Source organism: Pezoporus flaviventris, unplaced genomic scaffold, assembly GCF_033815535.1.
Source record: "Pezoporus flaviventris isolate CSIRO_AGI_PZ_B2104156 unplaced genomic scaffold, CSIRO_AGI_Pfla_v1 ptg000063l, whole genome shotgun sequence".
Lineage (NCBI taxonomy): Eukaryota > Metazoa > Chordata > Aves > Psittaciformes > Psittacidae > Pezoporus > Pezoporus flaviventris.
The window spans coordinates 11,363,066-11,384,008 of record NW_026892611.1 but is presented as its reverse complement, the minus strand read 5'-3'; the positions used below and the strand labels follow the sequence as shown (position 1 = coordinate 11,384,008).

At 49.5% G+C, this 20,943-nt stretch overlaps 1 protein-coding gene across 1 annotated transcript; it reads left to right on the top strand.

Annotated features, from left to right (window-relative positions):
• The first annotated feature begins 76 nt into the window (after nucleotides 1-76).
• FKBP6 (FKBP prolyl isomerase family member 6 (inactive)) lies at nucleotides 77-16,106 on the top strand. The gene is made up of 8 exons (XM_061470734.1): nucleotides 77-332; nucleotides 1,744-1,833; nucleotides 2,280-2,482; nucleotides 3,604-3,723; nucleotides 4,817-5,011; nucleotides 5,302-5,411; nucleotides 6,809-6,896; nucleotides 15,684-16,106. Exons 1-7 carry the CDS (start codon nucleotides 77-79, stop codon nucleotides 6,882-6,884), a joined length of 1,050 nt encoding a protein of 349 aa, XP_061326718.1. The 3' UTR covers nucleotides 6,885-6,896; nucleotides 15,684-16,106.
• The last annotated feature ends 4,837 nt before the right edge of the window (nucleotides 16,107-20,943 follow it).

Genomic DNA, 20,943 nt, shown 5'->3' with positions numbered 1-20,943 from the left:
CCGCGGGGGGTGATTGGTGGGAGACCGCCGCGAGCTGCGGGCGGTGATTGGTGGGAAGGCGCAGGGCGCTGTGGCGATGGCGGGCAGCAGTGGTGGCGGGCGCGTCCCGCGGCTGGCGGGACATGACGGGCCTGCGGGTGAGGCCCGGCCCCGGCCTTGGCCCGGGCCACAGTGGAGGCTTCCCCCAGAAGGGGGGGCCCTGCCCGTGTACCCGTTCCAGAGCTTGGTGGGGTCCCGGTGCCTGCAGGACCTGAGCGGCGACGGAGGGGTGCGCAAGCAGGAGCTGCGCCCCGGCACTGGGCAGGCCATGCCCCCCAATGCCTCCGTGGCAGGTACTGCTGGGGCTGCAGGGCCGGTGGTGCTGCTTGCTGAGGTGTGGTTGGGAACCTCCTGCAGCAGCCGCCGGTTCTGGCATCTCTTTCTCGGGGCTGTGTGTGGTCTGCTGTGTGCCTCCAGCCACCGTCCTGCGGTGGGTGCTGCATGAAACCCTGGCCTGGCTCCCCTTGGGGTCTGGTGTGTTCTGCAGCAATGCTGTACCTTGTCTGATGGACACAAGCTGGTAGGCTCCAGTGCCCGTCTCTTGAGCAGCTTGCTTTATAAATGGCAATTGTTGAATTTAATCTGTGGCTAGCAGGACTCAGAAAACCTGGAATCCTCAGAGGCAGAGTGAAGTCAGGGTCTCATGCTCATCTCTGTCATCTACATTAGTGGAAGGTCCTTGCTTTGTGCTGTATGGCTGGTGTGATGTGTCTGCTGGGGGAAATGGAGCAAACACAGCCTTCTTGTAAAGGATCCCCTGAGCTTCTAATGGGAGGTGCTTGTGGCTGGCAAATCTCAGCACTCTGGATTTTTAGTGTGAGGTCAGAACAAGAATTTAAAAGTGCTTGTATTACACAGTATGTCTTTCTCTTTCAGAGACTGCCTGCTTTCCATATCAGTATTCTAGCACTTGAGATACTCTGTTTAACTTCTTGTGGGTGACATTAAATGAAAGGGCATCTTGACCTTGAGAATAGCAGGGTTTACGGGTCCCGCCTGTGCTCACAGTACAGAGAAGAACTTTGAAGCTGAAAGTTCCTTAAGTGCAAAGGCCCGGTGCTGTATCAAGGGAATTGTAGACTCATAGACTGGTTTGGGTTGGCAGGGACCTTAAAGCTCATCCAGTTCCACCTCCCTGCCATGGACAGGGACACCTTCCTCTAGAGCAGGTTGCTCAGACTCCATCCAGCCTGGCCTGAACACTGCCAGGCTCATTACAGTTCTCTTCCTAACTGGGTGAGAGCTGGCATTACACACACAGCACTCAGGAGAATGGCAGGGCTCAGAGGGTTACCTTGTACTTATTGCCTTTGTTTCTTTTCCCAGGCCTTCAGCTTTGGTTAGAAGAGGGTTTGTTACATATTTTTTGCATATAAAATTGGGGCATTTTGATTTCTAAAGCTGAAGTTTCCAATTCTTTAAAACACAAAATCACATCTTTTAATTGCATAGGAATCAGGACTGTAAAGCAGCTGCCTTACCTGCTGATGGTGCTGAAACAGTCAACTTGGCTGCTTGGATGTGATCAGGTATTTGATATAAAACACAAGGTGGTTTGTGCCACCTCTACTGTTCTACAGTAGAAGTAAAAAAGAAAAGCAGGATAAAATGGTGGCGTTGCAGATCTGACTCCTGATGCTGCTGTTGCTGGAGATGAAATCAAACTCTTGCTTTTTTCCTCACTTGTTGATTTGGGCTTCACAGTGAAGTTCTCTGGATACCTGGAACACCAGGATAAGCCCTTCTGCACAAACTGCTCCAGCAAGTCTCCTGGGCTAATGAAACTTGGGAAAGGTAAGTTTGAGGCAAAAAGTTTGTCTTGCGACTCAGAATTGTAAAGACCAGCCCCTTAAGACATGTTGTTAAATGCTCTTTAGTGTTTTGGGGTTATCTGAAGCTTTTAAATCTTGTTAATGGAGTCTAAAAGCCTCCTGCTTCACATGGGTGATGGTCAATCTGGAACTGATCACCCTTTGGCCCTCTTGACTCTTGGTGGTATGGGGGTGCCCTGAGGCAGCTGCTCCTCTCCTGGTGTTCTTCGATCACTGAAGAGGAGACATTGTATTGAGTGTGTGCTTGGTCCCACCACAGGCTGCCTTACAGGAGGCAGTTGGCCATCGTAGCTGCTGAGATATGAGCTACCAAGGATTTCTTCCTCCAGGCTTTGGAGAAATCACTTGGTGTCAGAGGCGGGTTCTGTGTTTGTGATTCTCATGACCTTCCATGTCTTGCTGAGACAGACATTACGCTTTTGGGCTTGGAAGTTGGCCTGCTGACGATGAAGAAGGGAGAGTTGTCAAGGTTTGTCTTCACACCAGATTATGCCTATGGGCAGCAAGGCTGTCCTCCGCTCATTCCCCCAAGTGCCACGGTCATCTTTGAAGTGGAGGTCCTGGACTTTCTAGACTCGGCTGAATCTGACGCATTCTTTGAGTTGCCTGCTGTGAGTTGCTGTAATAAGGTTTGAAACCTGAACCTGGCGGCTAAACCTTTGTTGTCTGTTGTCTCCTTCCACTTGCTGAGGCACGTGCATTACATATGTTTAGCTTGCAGACACGTGCTTGCGAACGCTGCCCCTGCTCACCTCCCCCTGTTTGTGCAGAGGGAGAAGCTGGGTGCTGCCTTTGTTTGTTCCTGCGTGCTGGAGTCAGGCTTCCATTCCATGGTTCTAGGATTTATTTTTAGCTTTACAAGAAACCTCCTGGTTGCACTAGAGGGCACCAGCTCCCAGGGATTTCCCCGAAGGAACAGTAAGGAGCTATCTGTACAAACCCTGTGCCGATGGCAGTGTCCGAGTGCCTCCCCCAGCTCCCGCCCTTTGTCCCTGCGTCTTGGCTGCTTTCCCAAGTGCTCCTTCACTGTTTGCTTTCCTCCCCGGTGAGTTATAGCGCTATTGTTAATTGCCCCTTTTCGTGTAAAGGGTTTTGGGCTGTGGCTGTGGGGTGCCCGGGCGGGGGGGAGGCTGCCTCCTCCTCCCCTCCTGCTGCTGCACAGGCCATTTTTTCGACACAGAGCCTTGCAAACAAACCACACGTGTTGCAGGAGAGCTCCCCCCCCAGTTGCCCACCCTCTGGTTAACTGGCCTCTCTGAGTGGTTCAAACTTGCAAACCCAGGAGAAAACCTGGCATGAATTTTATCCTTTATTATTGTTGTTTTGGTTTTGACACAACGCTATGTCAGCCAGGTCTTGGAGCTGGCCTGAGGCAGCAGCCTGGGGGTGATGCAGAGCCATTAGAGCAATGCAGCCTTTCACAGCTTCAGCAGTGCTGTTTAACTGTGTGCTCTATGCTGAGCAGGTGAGAGTTGGGCAGGATTTAAGAATGCATTCCTACTTCTTTCAGCCCACCCCCCACCACGAGTCACCCTTCACCAGTGCAAGAGCAGGAGCACGTTTCAGCCTGGAGAAGGGAAATGCCACACAGAGGTGGCCTGGCTGGACTCTGCTGGGGCCTTGGCAATGGCCTGGCTCCTGCTTTGTGAACTGAAAGGGACCATGCAGGACTGGCCTGCCTGAGCTCTCTGCTCTTTTGTTTGAGCTGAAACTCGGGTGTTTCTTTACACAGGAGCAGCAGGCGGCATTTCCGCTACAAAAGGTGTTGAAAGTGGCAGACACGGAGAGACAGTTTGGCAACTACCTCTACCGCAAGAGGCGCTTGGACGATGCCAAAGACAGATACAAAAAGGTATGACACAAGAAAAAAAAATGTGCTTTCTGTTGTAAAAAGCTGTGAAAGTGGTGATTGTGTAATGCTAGCTCACCATAAAAAGTACAATTTAGAAATCACATAATAGAATTGTAGCATCATTCTTTCGTCAAATGGCTTCATTCTGTTTTCCAGGGTAGTTTGTTATTTAAGAACAGATCTCAGACACCTGCTTTTGTGTGAGCAGCAGAGGTAAATGAAGGAGAAGGGTTGGGAGAAACAGGCAGAGTGCTTTCCCTTCAGGCTTGCTCCCTGTGGGCTCTAGCCGGGAAGGGTGTGTCTTGGCTGTGAGCCCTGTGTGGTTGCGTAGCTGACTGCTGAGCTAAAGCGTTTCAGGGCAGCTTTGGTTGGGAGACCTCATTGTGCAGCTTGGCCTCGTGTTGCAGCAGCGTTCTGATTAATGCTTTAAGAAGGAATCCAGAATCCCTTTGTCTGGAAGCAGACATCACTGACCCACTGTGCACTCAAACTTTATTTTTAGCCTTCCTGTTGGGAATCGCAGCACAGTTGAGGCTGGTGGGGGCCTCTAGGTGCTGCCTAGTCCAGCACTCTGCTGAAGTAAGGGCAGCCACAGCTGGATGGTGCCCAGAACTGTGTCCATTCAGGTTTTGAACATCTTCAAGGATGGAGACCCCCCAACCTCTCCAGGCAGGGAAACAGTCAGTTGTTCCCAAACTGGAATGCATCTGCCTTTGTTTTGGAGGTAGTGAGGTTTTGTGAGGTTTTTCTTCCCTCCATTCAGAATTTTTCTTGCTGTTTTAGTAACAAAACTAATTTCAATTGTCTTTCTCCTTGTAGGATATCTCTGCCATCTTTGTCCTTAATGTTTGAGCTGTGGGTGTCATTTTTTTATTCTGTTGCTTTCAGGTCCCCTGAGAGGTTACTAACCCTGTAGTGCTGTAGCTGAGCTTAGTCATGCTAATAATGCCATGTGAATTCAGAGATTTGGTTCTTACTATTTTTTAAGTGATCCAGGTGAACAGAAACATGGGTGCACCTGTCTGATGAGGTGGGCTTCTCATTTCCAATAGCAGATTTGTTGTGCACTAGTTCTTTTTCCTTGTCTGCTCAGGCATTATCCATCCTTGGTCTCAGCCCTTCCAGTGAGGCAGAGCAGCGTCAGATCAATGCTTCCAAGCTGCTGCTGCTCCTGAATCTCTCACTCACTTACCTGAAACTGGAGCGTCCTACCCAGGCTTTGGTGTATGGGGAAAAGGCCTTGGAAATCGACCAAAGAAATGCCAAAGCGTTGTTCAGGTGTGGCCAGGTGAGCAAAAATAAATTCCTTTGGTAGCCACATCAAGGAATATCCTGGCCTGACTGAGTGTGGAGAGAACCTTGAATGGACTGAGGAGAGCCACTACATTCTGGGCCAGGCTTTCTAAGCTGCCACAGCAGCAGGGGAGGTTTGCACATCTGTCACACAGATCTCTTTCAGGGAGTAGTTCCTGAACTACCTGGAGCTGGCTCAGAAATGTTTGCACATGTGTTGAGTCCTGAGGAATAGTGGTGAGTCTCTATTTATGGTGTGGCACATCTGTCTTCTTTCAATGACAGGCTTGTCTCTGTATGACAGAATACGAAAAAGCCCGAGACTTCCTGGCCAGAGCTCAGCGCATACAGCCTTTCAACCATGATATTAACAAGGAGCTGAAGAAGCTGGCAAGGTGAGAGAGCTCCTGTCGTTGCTGTAGAAGGGAGAGTGCTTAGATAGGCTGGAACACCTGCTCAAAAATATTCAATATGTTTAAAAAAAAAACAAAACACAAAACTATTGGTCAGTAAGTGACCTGGGGAAGTACAGAAGGCTCCTCTCAGTGTGGAGACAGCTGATTCAAACATGTGGACACAAAGTGGTTGCAGGTGATAAGTGAGAAGCTGAGAGCACTCCCTCATCCTGTACAGTGTCTCTGCAGGGTATGTGTTATGCTCCTAGGGAGTAGAGAGGCCAGGGATTTGGATGGATTTGCAGCTCTGTTAAAACTAGGGAGATGGATTTGTAGTTCTGTTGGAAGGCTTGCATTGCATCAAATCCAGAACGAAATTGTGTTGTTCTGATCTCTGGCATCAATCTGTGCCTCCAAATAAAGGGATTTTGGATTTCCTGCAGTGGTAAGTATGTGAGCAGGCCATCCACAGTCCAGGTGGGCATCCCTGACCTACTCTGTGTGGACAGATGTGGAAACATCTGTCTGAGACTTAACTGAAGAGACCTGCTGTGCTGGAATTTCACTGAGTGAAGCTCTTTTGAGGTTCTAGACAGTGAGGTGCTGATGGTGAGGGTAGAGAGAGGATTAGCCAATGTCACACTTGTGCTGTTTCTGGTGTGTTGCAAAAACCCCTTTGCTTTTGACTGGAGCAGATGCTGGAAAGCTGGCCATGTGGGCAGCCATCAATCCCTGGGACGGTGCCCAAACTGAGTCGCCGTCTAGCTCAGGGATTCCTCACCAGTGAGACCTTGTTGCTAGTAAGGTGAGAGCACAGGGTGCAGAGGATGCTGTGCTTGGAGAAGCAGCAGTTAAAATGGAGCTGTCTGGGAAGCTTTTGCCATGCTAATGTGACACTGTCAGGGAAGTGAGAGTGGAGGAGGAAGCAAATCCCTGCTATTTCCACTTAGGCCAGATGCAAATCCCTGCTGTCTCCTACCCATCCTCTGCCCAGATTCAGTGTCAATGGTGGATACTCTCAAGTAGGGCACTTGGGCTATGTCTCCCGATATGTGCTTGCATAAGGAGTGGCACAAATGAGGAGACAGGAAACTAGACCACAGGACGTGGGTGGGAGTTCCTCTGCAGCATCACATGCTTGCAGAAATGGTATAGAAAGCATAGTCGCCAGTGAAGCAAAGACCCAAGGTCTGGGAATGAGGCACAATGTTTCCTGCTGTCCTTCCCTGACACGGCAGAAAGAAGGGGCTTGAAGGATCTGTGACTTTGCTACCAGCACTCTCCTGCATTAGGCTAATTTATTTATATAGAAACACTAAGATGTTTTCTGGTTGTGGCACTGGTGGGTGGGCAGGTGGTCCCTAGCCCGTGCTGTCATGCTGTGCTCTGCTTTGCAGCTGCTACAGGGACTACATGAACAAGGAGAAAGAAATGTGCTGCCGAATGTTTGCTTCTTTCAACAGTTCTGCCTGAGCAGGAATAAAGGTAATCAAGTTGTAAAAAAGGCTGAGGTCCCGCAAAACCTCTGTCTCTGAACTGTTGTCAGGTGGGGAAATCTTTGGAGCGAAGGCAGTGGGGGTGTGTGGAGGGAAAGGTGCAGGATGGTGGAGTGAACTGCTGCTGTATTGTTAGCTTGGGGAAACTTTCCTGACAGACAAGCTCATGTGTGTGGGACAGGAACTTGAGACTGGCAATACTTGAATAAGTTTGATTTTGTTGTTTCCTGTGCTGCTCATCGCAGCTATGCCTTGTCAGAGCCAAGGGGAGAAATAGCTGTTTAGTCTTGTTTCTATGCTAATTAAAAGGAACAGAAAAGATTGTTCCTGTCACATGTAAGAACTGGATTTCCTCCTCCCCTCCAGCACTCCTGGCTGGAGCTGCTGGAATGTCTCTGTTCACAAAAATCTAAATATTTTTTTATTTTCTAATATCAAAAAACCTGTTAGTACAAAATTTCAAATAGTTGTTTTGGACTCTTTAGAGCCTTATATCTTTGAGCAATATTGATGGGTTTATAAATGCACAAAGGCTCTTTGATCGTTCTTTTTTTGTCAAAACCTTCGGGGGGATGTAAGGGGGAGTGGAAATCTTCACTGGTCTCTTGCCTCCGGGTAAACCCTAGGGAAACTGTTGTGCAAAATGACAGCAGCCTTCTGTCAGAAAGCATCAGCAGCTTGGGGCCATTGGAGTTCGCGGCTCCTGTCTCATGCAGAACAGACAGTACTTCTGTGCATAGAACATGGGTATTGGCAGCTTTTCTAGGAGTAGCAGTGAGAGTGCAGGGTGCAGGTCTGGTATTTTAAGGTTGCCTCTTTTGTCTGTGCTGTGAGGAAGCTAAGGTAGTATGTGAGAAAAGCTTTGCTTGAGCAGTTGCTTTCTAAAGTGACATAACTCTCTTTTGGCTGGATGCACCTCCCTGCTCTAGTCTTCACCTCTTGCAGCCCCTGTGCCTGAATCTGAGCTGGGCATGTTGCTGAGGTGCCTCAGAGCACAGATGTTTCTGCCCTGGGTTCAGGATGAGACAGGCTGCATCTTTTAGCAGCTATCTATCCTAGACAACTAGCTGTGAAAGGAGATTTAAGGCTAAGAAGCGGACTTGCAGGTATGTGCAGAAAGGTTGTGGCTTTGGGCTTGAGAAGCTGGTTCAGATTCTGCACATGCTGAATTTCAGAGACTTGTAGTTTGGAACCTGCAGGACTTGGGGCTCATGGCTGATGGAACCACATAGCGGTGCCTGGCCTGGGAAGCTTCTTGTGTCCATCTGTGCCTTGCCTTGTGGTGGGAACTCCAAATGAATGCGGTGATATGCTGAGTCACCAGACAGGTCCTCCACTGGAAAGGTTGTGTGGCCTCTTGTTTCCCAAAAAGCAGCTCACAAGAGGTGCTGGTTTACACACAGTGGTGTAATGGCACAGAACTGCTGTTCTAAATAAACTGACATCTTCAGTTAGTGGAGCCCAAAAAGTGCAACGGGGAAGGGAAAAAGAGAAACCTCTGCTGGAGGTTCCAAGGAGTGGGCTGAACTGCTCATCAGCCAGTTTCCAACATGGCCTTGAACAGGGATGGGGCAGCCACAGCTTCTCTGGACATCCTGTGCCAGCGCCTCAGCACCCTCACAGGGAAGAACTTGTGCATAAGAGCTCATCTCAGTCTCCCCTCTGGCAGGTTAAAGCCATTCCCCTTGGCCTGTCCTTGTCCAAAGCCCCTCTCCAGGTTTCCTGGAGCCCCTTCAGGCACTGGAGCTGCTCTCAGGTCTCCCCTTAAGGAGCCTTCTCTTGTCCAGGCTGACCCAGCCCAGCTCTCTCAGCCTGGCTCCAAGGCAGAGCTGCACCAGCCCTCTTGCAAGCACATGCTGGCAAGTCATGGGGAGCTTCTCATCAACCAGCATCCACAGTCCTTTTCCTCCAGGCTGCTCTCAAAGTATCTTGCTCAGAACACACTTTTTTCCTTTTTAAATGGAGTTTCAGATCAGAATCAACCTTTTCTGTGGTGAAATTCAAGGCCGCTTGTGATGCTTCCTTGAAGAATTTGGAAATCCTCATAGGGAGAAATAGAAGCATGAACACTTCCTTAAAGCCATCCTGCTGCAGTTCCTAGCAAACACAGTGGCCTGGCTCTCATGCTTGCCCCTCTGGGTTTGGGTTGTTTGCCTGCCTCTGCATGCTTTGTGTGGTGCAGAAGTGTTAAGCCAGGTTGCCTGGGATGTCCATAGCTGTAAGTCTTCCTCAGCATCCCCTGAATTGCAGGATGGATAGGCTGAGAACTGCTGGCTTATTGGAGCTTTTTCTTTCTTGTTTGAAAGACCCAGCATCAAAACCCATGAATTTCTTATTGTATTGCTGCAGTCCTTCATGATAAGAGATATTAATTGTGAGGAGTGGGGTCAAGTTCCCTAGAAATGTCTGGATTCTAGGAGAGGGTCCTTGGTGATGGTTTCATCCCAGAAAGATGAGTATCTGAGCTTTTTTTTATTATAGGTGGGCTGAAGTTGCCAGCTTGCCTCTAACGTGTCTCCACAGGAGAAGTGGTCTCAGTAGCTGAGAGCACGCAGGGAAGTTTTCCAATGAAAACAAATTTCTGAAATTATGGCAGGAAACTATGATTCTGAGGTCAAACCTGAGATTGCTACGAATAGCAGGGTCTAGCAGTTCTGAAGCCATTCACTGGTGAGAATTGGCTGCAGTACTGGGGCTGTGTCACCAGATAAAAGTGACTGTAATTGGGCTTAAAATCAGCAGCAATTGCCAGTTAAACTGACCTAATAAGCTGAAAGAGTTGCAAATAAAATGAGGAGTATGTGTATAGCACATACAAACCTCCTGCCTTGGGAAGGCTCCAGACTGGGTACACAGCAGCTTGCTTCTTCCCCTCCTGCTCTTATTACTGAGCAGATCTCAAATTTGCCTCCTGCTGACACTGTCCCTACCCACTGCCTGAAGCTGAACAACAGAGATCCAGCAATTTGACTTCTCCTTTAGAATATGTAGATTATTGTACCCCTGAGATGTCCTGTGCTGCACAGGAAACTATTAAATACCTGCTTTATGCTGAGAATTGCTGGAGAAAGCAGGGCGGCTTGAAGCATGACTTAATTAAACATTCTCCTTGCTAAGCAGAGGAAGGAGAAAAGCTTTAATTAGCTTGTTGGGTTTTCTGCTTTCCCTCCAGCTCTCTCCTCTCCTAGCATCTTTCTTTTTTTCAGAGTTGTTCTGCAGTAGTACTTGTAATGCCTCCCTGGAGGATTGGTGGGCTCTGGTCTCTTCTAGAAACTGTCAGTGGAGAAAAGGCTGCACCTCCTCTCTTAGGGATACTGTGCCCTGGCTGCTTCCTGGGCAGGTATACTGGCCATGTCCCCTGGTTTGAATGCACTAGTGGTGGCCATGTCCAGGCTGGGAGGCCCAGACTGGGCTTTGAAGTGAAAAGATAATATGAAACAGAAAGGAGGGAGACCCGTGTGATACCTTGATGCCCTACTGTGGCTGTCCTCCAGGGCATCAGTGAAGTGGTGGTTTTGGAGAATAATCCTCTGCCTGTGGGCTGCCAAACACTGTCCATCCTGTGCAGCCCTGTAATGGGGTGTTCTTTCCATCAGCAGTGACCCAGAGCAGCTGAAGGGACCGGGGGCCACATCACTTGAACAGCACCAGGGCATTGATGGCTGTGTCTGACACAGTGGCACCAGTGACTGCAAACAGACAGTGTGGCTGCTAGCATCAGGAGGCACTGCTGAGGGCTTCAGATCTTGGGAGCATTGCTTTCAGAAAGGCTTTTTGCTGAAGATGCAGGGAATGTCTTGGCACTGCTGTGAGCTGGTTTGCAGAACTGAAGTTATTTCCAGTAAGGGTAGAGGTGACCATCATGTGCCTCTCCCACTACCCACCCTACTTTAGTGGGGACCTGTTGATTTGGCAGAATGCTGAGCGTTATTGACATGAAAGTTATCTGAGTTCTTGAAGAACTGGGGGCTGCTGTAAGGATAAGTTTGAGCCCAGACTTGCTGGATGAAGTCCTTTGTGAGTCAGAAGTGTGTGTTGAAGAGTTCATCCCTTCTTTCACCATCCCATAATTATCCCTCTTGTGAGACCTCTTGCTCTCTGGGCAAGTTTTTGTGTTGCTTTGTCTGGGTGCTGTTTTAAGGGGCTTCTTTTTAGACATGCTTGAGAAAGAGCTCTGCTTTCTGGTTTTCCTTTTTGCTTGAGGTATCATTGGCCTATCACAGGTCTGAGCAAGCTTGACAGGCCCTTCCGTCACCTCAGGTTCAGGATGGTAGCACATGTCATCAGCATTCAGGATCTTTTGGAGTCAAGAATTATTAAAGATCTCTGGAGAATTTATCCTGCCACAGAGCTGTCTATCCAGCTTACAGCAGTGCTTGAACCTCACTGCGGATCCTTTGCAGAGCTGAGGATCATGACAAATTAATAGGCAAATAAAAAAATTCCTGAGGAAAAAAGCATGTGATTGCAGCTCTTCAGATGGCCATGGAGGTTCATATGGCTTGGTGATAAAAGAGGAGGAGCACATCTGTTCCTTGCACCTTCCTCTGTGAGTCTGGACGTTGCGGACGCCTGTGATGGGGTAGTTGGAGTCTGCTTATGCCTTCAGACATGGGGAGTCTCCGAGTGTCTGCTTGTGCTGCTGTGCCATGCAAACAAGCTTCACAGCCATCTTGGCCATAAAAGCGAGCCCACTTGAAGCAGTAACAGCTGGACATTCCCAGGCAACACATTAGAGAGGGTAGAGCTGACTGCAGAGTTGTTTCTGAGGACAGCAGATAAGTGGCACCCTAATTAGGAAACTTTCTGAAGACATGTGCTCAGAGAAAGGCTCCTTGGGATGGCAGTGCAGCATGTTCCCTCTAAGAATTGTCCAGATAAAGCCATGATAGCTTGGTGTTGTAAATAGCTGTTTCTTCTCCTCATGCCCACTTGGATTGCCCAGCACATCTTATCAGTTAGCTGATAGTACCCTTGCTGTAGCTAGGCTTTCTTCTTGCCATCCCCAAGAGCTGCAGCCTGTCAATTACTGCTCGTGGGGTCTACGTGGTGTGTTTCAGAAGGAGGTTGTTCCCCCCAGTAGCAGTGGCTTTTCTCCAGGCTGTCATTCCAGAGTGGCAGATCCTTTTGGACTTGTCAAGGTTTGAGTGAAGAGCACTTCTCTGGCAATTGCCATTCAAGAAGGTTTTAGCTCCTCTGCTGATCCACACTCCAAATGCATACATGTAACATCTGTTTTCCCAGTGCTTCATGTGGAGCTGTGGTGGAAGATGTACTATGTCCTTCTGACTGCCATGTCAAAACTTCCCTTCCTTTTTTACTCCATGGTCAGTGAGAATCCTGTTTAGATTGGGACAGAAGGGTTGAAAAAAGGCATTCTGTCTTCCACTGCAGACAGATGGAGGCTGCATTTCTCTGAATGTCCTTTAAAGGCCCTTCTCTGAGGTGTAAAAGCTGGACCAGCCTTCCAGGCTGCCCTCCTGAAGCTGGTAACCTGATTGCTTCTCTCAAGGAGAAGCTCTTCTCACTGAGGGTTATCTCAGTGCAGTGCTGTTGGGAGCTGCTGCTTCAAAGCCTGGGTGTAGCGAGGACTGAACTGACAGGAGCTGAGCTTCAGGTGCACACTTTGTACTTTCCAGTTTCATTGTGCTTTGACAAGAATTGTATCTGCTGTGTTAGTTTGGTGCCTATGCGACACTTCTCCACAGCCCTGCTGGAGATGGAGGCAGGAGAGGGGGAGCTGGGGAAGAGGCACCAACAGTTCTTTATGCAAGAAAGCAGCTTAAACAAATCTTAAAGCCTTAATTAAACTGTTAATTATGGCTTTAATGCAGAGTAAAGGTGACTGTGATTATAGGTGACCTGTGACCTGGCATGTTGCTTACTGTAAATTGATGATCTGCTGCCTTGTCTTTGTGAAGGATGAATTAAAATAACTGGTACCAACAGACTTCTGTCTGAACTTCAAAGCAAGCATGTGTCTCGCTGGTTTTCGTGGCTGAGTTGCTGCCAACCTGCTGTTAGGCGAAGGAAACAAATCCTGGAGCAGAGTCCTGGTTGGAGCATGCTGTTCTACGTGCAGGAGCAGCAATCACTTTGAATGTGATCCAGCGCTCTGCATCTTCAGAGCCATGTGTTTCCCCTCCACTTCTCTTTTGATTGTGTAGCCATTAGGTGGAAATGAAAAAGATGAGCTGATCAAACAGTCCTTGAAATGGCTTTAGGGTTTCAGTTTGAATATTTTTAATTAGCTCGATGTGAAGACTATTACTTCAAATAGCAGCCATGGAACCAGAAGACTCACAGTTTGATCCTTTGTTTTTATGGTGCACAAGAAGCCTCAGTAGCTGTAGGTTTTATGCCCAGCTAGACACCCCAAACCACAATGAACAGCTGGTGAAATCAAGTGATGATTTTTTCAGTATGCCTGTCAGGGATACATGAAAGGAAACGCTGTGTGGGGATAATATCAGACTAACAAATAGCAGAGGGTAAATCACTTGCAGTTTCAAAGAGAAGAAATCAGTTGAAGTGTCCTCAGTAGTTTTCCTTCTTTAGGAACTTCCTTCCCTCCTTCTCTGGGTCGAAGGAGATAATAGATGGCACTACCAGCCTGAAGCTGACTACAAGTATCTGGTGTTACAGTGACCTTTGTTAAGCGGCAGGTTTAGCTATACAGGGCAGCCTGTGAAATGAGGCTGTGACATGGGATTTCCTGAGTCCAGGGGAACCTGGCCAGCCACTGCACTGACTTGTCACCATGAATCCCACTTTGTGCTTGGCTAGAAGTCTTTACTCATGTGTTTCTGGCAATCCTGAAAGGTGCTTGACTGCTTTGTACTTTTATTATCCCAAACTTTAAATGGGGGGCAGCCCTTGAGAGAGGCCCATTGTCCTGACTCAGAGTTTTCTGGCTTGGTGGCATTTGAGTCACGGGTTTTTGGTGGCTCTGAGCATACCGACCAGCCAAAACCTGGCTGCTTCAGGGTCAGCAGAGGAAGATGAGTAATCTGGTTCACTTTATAGCTAGTCCTGCTCTGAGCAGGAGGTTGAACTAGGGAGCAACTGATGTTCTTTGCAGCCCTAATTATCCTGTGATCCTGTGGTGCCTTTCAAGGATATATAATGAATGAGGTGTGGATTTTGAGCATCATGTGATGCTTCATCTTTTCATTCTTTACTCTGCAAAGTATCATTTTTCTTCACAGTTACTGCTTTTCTTGCCCTCTGATTAGCAGTCTGTAAACCAATATGCTTCAAGGAGCAAGCCTCCCCATTTTGCTACTAGTAATTTAACTTGGATTTGCAGAGCTCACTGCAGCTGAACCAGCTGAGCAAGCTGCAGTGGCTGTGGCTGCTGAAAGGGTATCCAGGATTGCTTTGGAACCTGGTATTCTTGAGAGAAGATAGAGCACCTTTTAAACACACCTTCTTTGATCCTCAGAACTTCTGTAGGAGACAGATGAGGGGTTGTTTTGTGGAAAGGCTTCCCAGGATTTTTCTAATTTCTCTTTTTTTCTCCATCTGCATTTGTGGGTGATGGGGCTGACTGTTCTGCAGTGCCTCAGTCCTGTCTGCACTCTGACACATCAGGAAAATGCCCTCTGTGTCAGCACTCCTCTGGGAGGATCTCAGAGGTGCCAGCTGCAGCAGCAACGTGAACTTTGTTAACAGCCCCATCAAAAAGCAGCCTGAAAACGTGTGCTAGTGTGTTTTATCCCAGGTGCTTAATGGCTCTGCGAACAAGAGAGAACTCCACATTGTGCGTGCCAGCACCACAGCTCCACTGCAGATCTTGCAGTGTTGGACCAGCACTTGAAAACAAACAAACTCCAGCAGGTTTTGAGGGAGGTGCTGGTCTGTCTGCAGCAGAGGGACAGAGCAGAGCATGGCTGGGAGAGGCACTGCAGGAGCCAGTGAGCTTTTGGCAGCAAGGTCCATGTAACCATGTAGAAGGTGAGGCAGGTGATCGAAGTCCTGATCAGTGACCCAAGAAGATTTCCCCTTTGAAATTAAGAGTGTGGAGAGGAAATCACAGCTTAGAAACAGCTTTGGCTTATACTCTGTGCCTGGACACTGGTTTTCTTCTACTGAAGCTCTTACGACTCTAGAGAGGTAAAGAGGCTTCTCTGGGTGCAGAATCTGTCACCTTCTCAGTGTGTGCCAGGGCTCCAAGTCTGGTATGGACCCAACCTCGAGTGATAGTGATGGGGCAGGGGGAGCTAATGAAGAACAAAGTGCTGCAAGTGCTTTGTGATCCATTGCCAGTGTCACAGTGGTGTGACCAGGCCTCCTGCTGGTCCTGTCTTACAAACAGGAAGGAGGGAAGAGGGGAGCAAGTAAATATGGTGAGAAGCAGTAGGAATCTCAGATGAGGAGAAAGCCTGTGTCTCCTTGGAGATTCATCAATCTCCCAACAGCAAAGTGTAAGTATCCAGCCACTGGGTTTCCCAGAACAGGGTCAGAAAAGTACAAGTGCTGGGCAGTATAGATAACCCTGGACAGGAAGGAAGGTGGTCTGATGCATGTCCTCAGGGTTTCTCTGAGTTTTGAGTTCTTGTCACTGAAGACTCCATTTCCTCCAAGTCCGATGTGAAGAAGTTGTATGAATTGCATGGGGATTTCACTGTGCCTGTTCCACTCATGCTAATCCACAGAAATCTGGGTGTTTCTTTCAGGGCTGCTGTGGACATGTGCTAGTAACAACCAACTGACCATTTAAAGTGGAAAATGTATAGGTGATGCCTGAGGGACACTGTGATGTTCGTTTTCCTAGGACTATGCCAGCTTGCCTCTTGGACTGGAGGGAGACCCACCTCTGGGCACACAGGCATCTTGGCATCTCATCTGTGTTTTGGAATTTGGGCGAGAGCACTGTCTTGTTTTGGGAGTGTGGAGGGGAGGTTCCATGTTTGTACACAACCTGATTTTCCTGAAATTGATGTTGTTTGCCACGTTCTGAGGCTCTTTCCAGAAGAAATAAGTCCTGCTGTCAGAGGGGGAAGGCATTCCCTTGCTTCTCCCCTCCATGCTCTTGGAAGAAAACTCCTCTCTGACATCCTGCCTCTTACAGATTCTGGGCTGCTTTTCGGGAATCTGTAAATGGGGTATGGTGCCATGAAGTTTTGCATTGTTTGTACAGGTTGTTCTTTAAAAACTTTATTATTGTTCTGAGAAAATAAACCAACCTGAGAGCTAACATAGGATTTGTGCCAGTTCATTGTACAAGAATGATTAATGTCTGTCTCTAAGTGTAACGAGTTGGAATTCGGAATAGCATCTGATTTGTTGCTCTTCTTGAGCAACAACATGTTATGCTCTTTGTTTTGGCTGAATGTTCTGTGAATGTTGATACTAAATTTCACCTTGCCTAAGAATACCAGCTTTATCCCCTACAAATATTGCTAACTCCTCTAACTTCATGTCTGTTTCCTTGTGGAGCAAAATCTGCTGTGTGCTCCCCTGTGTCTCTGTGAACATACACCTTCATGGTGAGGCTGAGATTAAATAAATCAAAATCGGATGCTTCTGAGACAGTGGCAGGTAGCCACGAAGCCAGCAAGAAGCCATGGAGGAGGAACCTAGAAATCTGAAACGATGTTTTCATGGTGTCTATCCTGCTGTGTTCATCTAGGATGGAGCATGTCTTCTAAATATCATTGACTGCCTTGTTGACTTGCTGGGCAGGGAGTGGCCTGCTATCACAGTATGATCTGAGGCAGCCCTTTGCCAGGAGAGAAATGTCTGAAGTGTCCTTGTTCTGCTGATGCCTTTATGGCTTTTGGCTTCCTTACCACCCCATTGATGGTGTCTTAATAAAAAATGCCCTCTCAGTAGGATGTTTGAAGTGAGAAGGGGAAGTGAGGAGAGCGTTGGGCTGTAGCACCTTGCAGGCACGCGTCTGAGCCTTGCTGCTTGTCTGGCTTGTTCTGGTACTCTGTGCTTTTGGAGAAAGGATGGCTTGGTCTTGGAGAGGAGGTAAAATCCTGCTGTGCTGCTGGTCTAAAGAAAGCTCTAAAGGGAGTGCAGGGTTTGGGTTTTCTCAACTATCCCCTAAGAACAATCCAGGGATTGGGATTTCCCAGATCTGATGCAACCCCCCCCCCCCGAGGCTCCAGCAGCCTTCCCATGCTCAGGAAGGAACAAAAGAAGTTACATGATACCACTTCTCTTAACCACACACTGAGATGCTTTGTCTGGTGAATGGCCTGGAGCAATAATGTGCACCTGAGAAGCGCGTGCTGCGTGGAAGGTTGTCAGCAAGACAGGAAGAGCAGAAGCCTGGGCTCCTGCTTGTGTGATGACTGCCTTCTGGGGCTTGGGCTTCCACAGCCGTAGCTCCAGGGCTTCCCAGCTGTGCTCCTGTCACAGGCAGCCTTGTCCCGTCTACTCAGCCTTGCTCTTTTCAGAAGGAGGTTCGTGCTGTCCCACATGAGTCCCGTTGGGCCGGAGGCACGGGAAGGTGGATGTGTGGCCGAGTCCTTTTTCCTGGGTGGACACTAGGTGGCAATGCCTCCCTCGTAATGCACTGCCGAAGGCGAGTGGTGCGGGGATTCTGATGGGCTTTATAGCTGGGTATTGATCTTTTTCTGTACAAGTTGTTCTGATAACTAACTTCCTTTGACCGGAAGCTGATGCCTCTTCCCTGCAAGCAGCAGAGAACATTGTGCTTCCCAACTGTTGGGATAAGATGGGTCTGAAGACATGGGAATGGCTGAGTTTTCCAGCAGGAGACAGCTGAGCCTTTCATGCAGTTTTCTCTGTTCTGACGTGGGCCGTGCTGGCATTCCTCTGACAGCCGTCGGGTGCTTGGGTTGAGCGAGCATGGGCAGCTGGACCTGCACATGGAAACTTGGCACATCCATGGCCATCGATGACCTTGTGAAGGCAGAACCTTCTGCTCCCACCCTGCAGGGACAAAACTGCGTGGAAGGAGTCGCACCTGCTAACTGAAATGTAGACACCCATGTCGGGGGGGGGGGATCGTGGGGGCACAGTGAGGAGCTTGGGAAGCCTCTGGAAGTCTGCTCCTGCTGCCGGCGCTGCACACGGCAGGAACAGCGACTCCCCTTCCCGAGCTGCCACCCAGCCTGGGCCGGTAAATTGTGTTTGACCTGGAGTCTGGCTCCAGGTAGATGGCCAGTTTAGTGTAGTGTGAGAGGCTTGGTTAACTAGACAGTGCTGGAGCACTTCTTTCCATCTCTTTTTACCCAATAATGGCTAAAAAATGACTTCTGTAATGGTTTTGTTTGTTTTGCTAAAGGAAGAAACACAAACTTCCAGGCTCTGGGCGAAATCAAAGATGAGTTTGGATCTTGACATTAAACCAGAAATGCGAGTCCTTGAGCAAAACAGCCAAACATCTGTATGGAGAACCCTGTTTGCTGATTGGTTTATCAAAAAGCACTGGCCTTTGAGAAGTTTGCTACTGGAATTTTATTTTTGCCTAAAATGCCTCTTCCCCCCCCCCCCCCCCATTAAAAGGCTTGACAAATATCTTCATCACGTTCCTTGGAGAAACTGTTCCAAAGGTTGGTTACAGCTCAGAAGTGGTCTTATATTTCCAGTCTGGGTTTATCGACTCTTAGCTTGTAGCTCCTGTGCTGAGCCCAGTGTTTGCTCAATCAAAATATCATCTGATCTCACAGGATGCTTTCCCAGTGCCTCACCTAAGATGAGCTCTTAGGCAGAAGCTCTTCCCTATGAGGGTGCTGAGGCGCTGGCACAGGGTGCCCAGAGAAGCTGTGGCTGCCCCATCCCTGGCAGTGCTCAAGGCCAGGTTGGACACAGGGGCTTGGAGCAAGCTGCTCCAGTGGAAGGTGCCTGTGACAGGGGGTTGGAACTGGATGAGCTTTAAGGTCCCTGCCAACCGAAACCAGTCTGGGGTTCTATGAAAACCAGCCACGTGTGTCAAACAACCCAAAAAGAGCTTGCCTGGGCTGCAGATATCCTTTGAGGAGCTTAGGCAAGAGGGAAGCAGAGCCAGCCTGGGTGTCCTGCCTATGGTACCAGCCCCACGAACAGCTTTCTGCTCCTGCTCTGGTAGCTTGCAGGGTTCTTCCCAAAGCTGGAGACAAAACCTGATGGATTTTGCAAAGCCCAGAGCAGCAGTAGCACAGTGAGATGATGACATGGGGGTTTGGCTGCACCCCATGACCCAAAACCCACCCAACAGAGAAAAAGCTTTCCAAACCCTGCAGATGCTGGAAACACCTTTGCCACTGCACACTGGATGGGTTTGTGTCTGGGAACAGCAGCCCTGGCTGCTAATGGCCCCTGGGGGGGTCTTTCCCCTGCCAAGGGAGTGGAAACCCCCTTAGTGACCCAACTACAGGGGGGTCAAGTATTGCCCCAAGCACAGGAGGGCACAGCTCGTGCTGCCGGCACGCTGGGGAAGAAAGGAATTTCTGTGTAAATGCTATTTACCTTTGGGTTTCTCACTTCCCCTCGGGCAGACAATCCTGGCCCTCAGCACGGCGCTGCATGAACGGGCTGTTCAATGTATTTTTGGGAGAAGGGGAAAAAAAAAAACCTCTGAAAAGAGCCTCTTTCAGCTAATAATGAAGAGAATATTATATTAAGAGTGAAAACATATTCAGGGTAACTTACAGAGCAAGACAGAAAACCTTTTCATAACACCCTGGCCACAAACACAACTGCCTATTAAACCGACTTCATTCGCTGGCCTGTGCCAAGACAAACGAGGGGCAGGGGAGCAGAGCACGATGGAGCCAGTGCATTCGGTGCCCAGTTGGGTTTGGCCTGGCTGGCAGCACCGAGGGGTTTCCGCTCCACTGACATTCAGAGGCAGCTGTGGAAATGAAAAGGTGAGAGTCACAGAATCATGGAATCCCAGACTGGTTTGCGTTAGGAGGGACCTTAGGGCTCATCCAGCTCCAACCCCTGCCACGGGCACGGACACCTTCCACTGGAGCAGCTTGCTCCAAGCCCCTGTGTCCAACCTGGCCTTGAACACTGCCAGGGATGGGGCAGCCACAGCTTCTCTGGGCACCCTGTGCCAGCGCCTCAGCACCCTCACAGGGAAGAGCTTCTGCCTAAGAGCTCATCTCAGTCTCCCCTCGGGCAGGTTCAAGCCATTCCCCTTGGCCTGTTCCTACAGGCCCTTGTCCCAAGCCCCTCTCCAGCTTTCCTGCAGCCCCTTCAGGCACTGGAGCTGCTCTCAGGTCTCCCCTTCAGGAGCCTTCTCTTGTCCAGGCTGACCCAGCCCAGCTCTCTCAGCCTGGCTCCAGAGCAGAGCTGCTCCAGCCCTTACAGCATCTCCGTGGCCTCCTCTGGTCTCATTTCAACAGCTCCACATCCATCCTGTGCTGTTGCCCCAGAGCTGGATCAGGGCTGCAGGGGGGCTCCCCAGAGCACAGCAGAGGGGCAGGATCCCCTTCCTGAGCTGCTGCTCACACTCTGGGGGTGCACCCAGCACACGGGGGGGTTCTGGGCTCAAGCGCACACTGAAGCCAGGTCATGGGGAGCTTCCCATGGACCAACAGCCCCAAGTGCTTCTCCTCAGGGCTGCTCCATCCAGTCTCCCTCAGGCTGTTTAGTGTGGCTGCAGCTGTGCACGGCTGTGAGGCAGCAGCGAGCCGGCAGGGCAGGCGCCGGCAGCAGTATGTCTTCCCCCTGTTCCGTTGCCACCATTCCTCACCAGCCTGTGAAAGACATTAGGGCTGGTGCCATTCACTGATGAGTATTCCATGCTGACCCTAACTGGGAACAATTAGCAGTTGTTTTAGCAAACGCATGTCTGTTTGTCAGGGTTCCCAGCTCTGAGTGCAGACACAAGCATCCCCTTCCCCGTCTGGAGCAGGGCCATGGCCAAAGGAGCTCCCTGTGGTTGAAGGTGCTCTTGGGAGAAGTCCAGCTTGTTCAAGGCTGAGCATCCCCAGCCCCTCAACATGCCTGCTGGTCTCCCTCCAGGGTGGTGGCTGTCCCCAGTGCAGATGCAAGCAGGTCCCTGCTCTATGGCTTGCCCAGGTCAGAGAGAAGCTACAGAAATGCTGGTGGAGCCGGAAGCTCGGCCC

Coding starts and splice junctions, on each gene's coding strand:
- FKBP6 (XM_061470734.1), top strand. CDS start 77: ATGGCGGGCAGCAGTGGTGGCGGGCGCGTCCCGCGGCTGGCGGGACAT. Junction 333..1,743: donor CCCCAATGCCTCCGTGGCAG/GTACTGCTGGGG, acceptor TGGGCTTCACAG/TGAAGTTCTCTGGATACCTG. Junction 3,724..4,816: donor CCAAAGACAGATACAAAAAG/GTATGACACAAG, acceptor TTGTCTGCTCAG/GCATTATCCATCCTTGGTCT.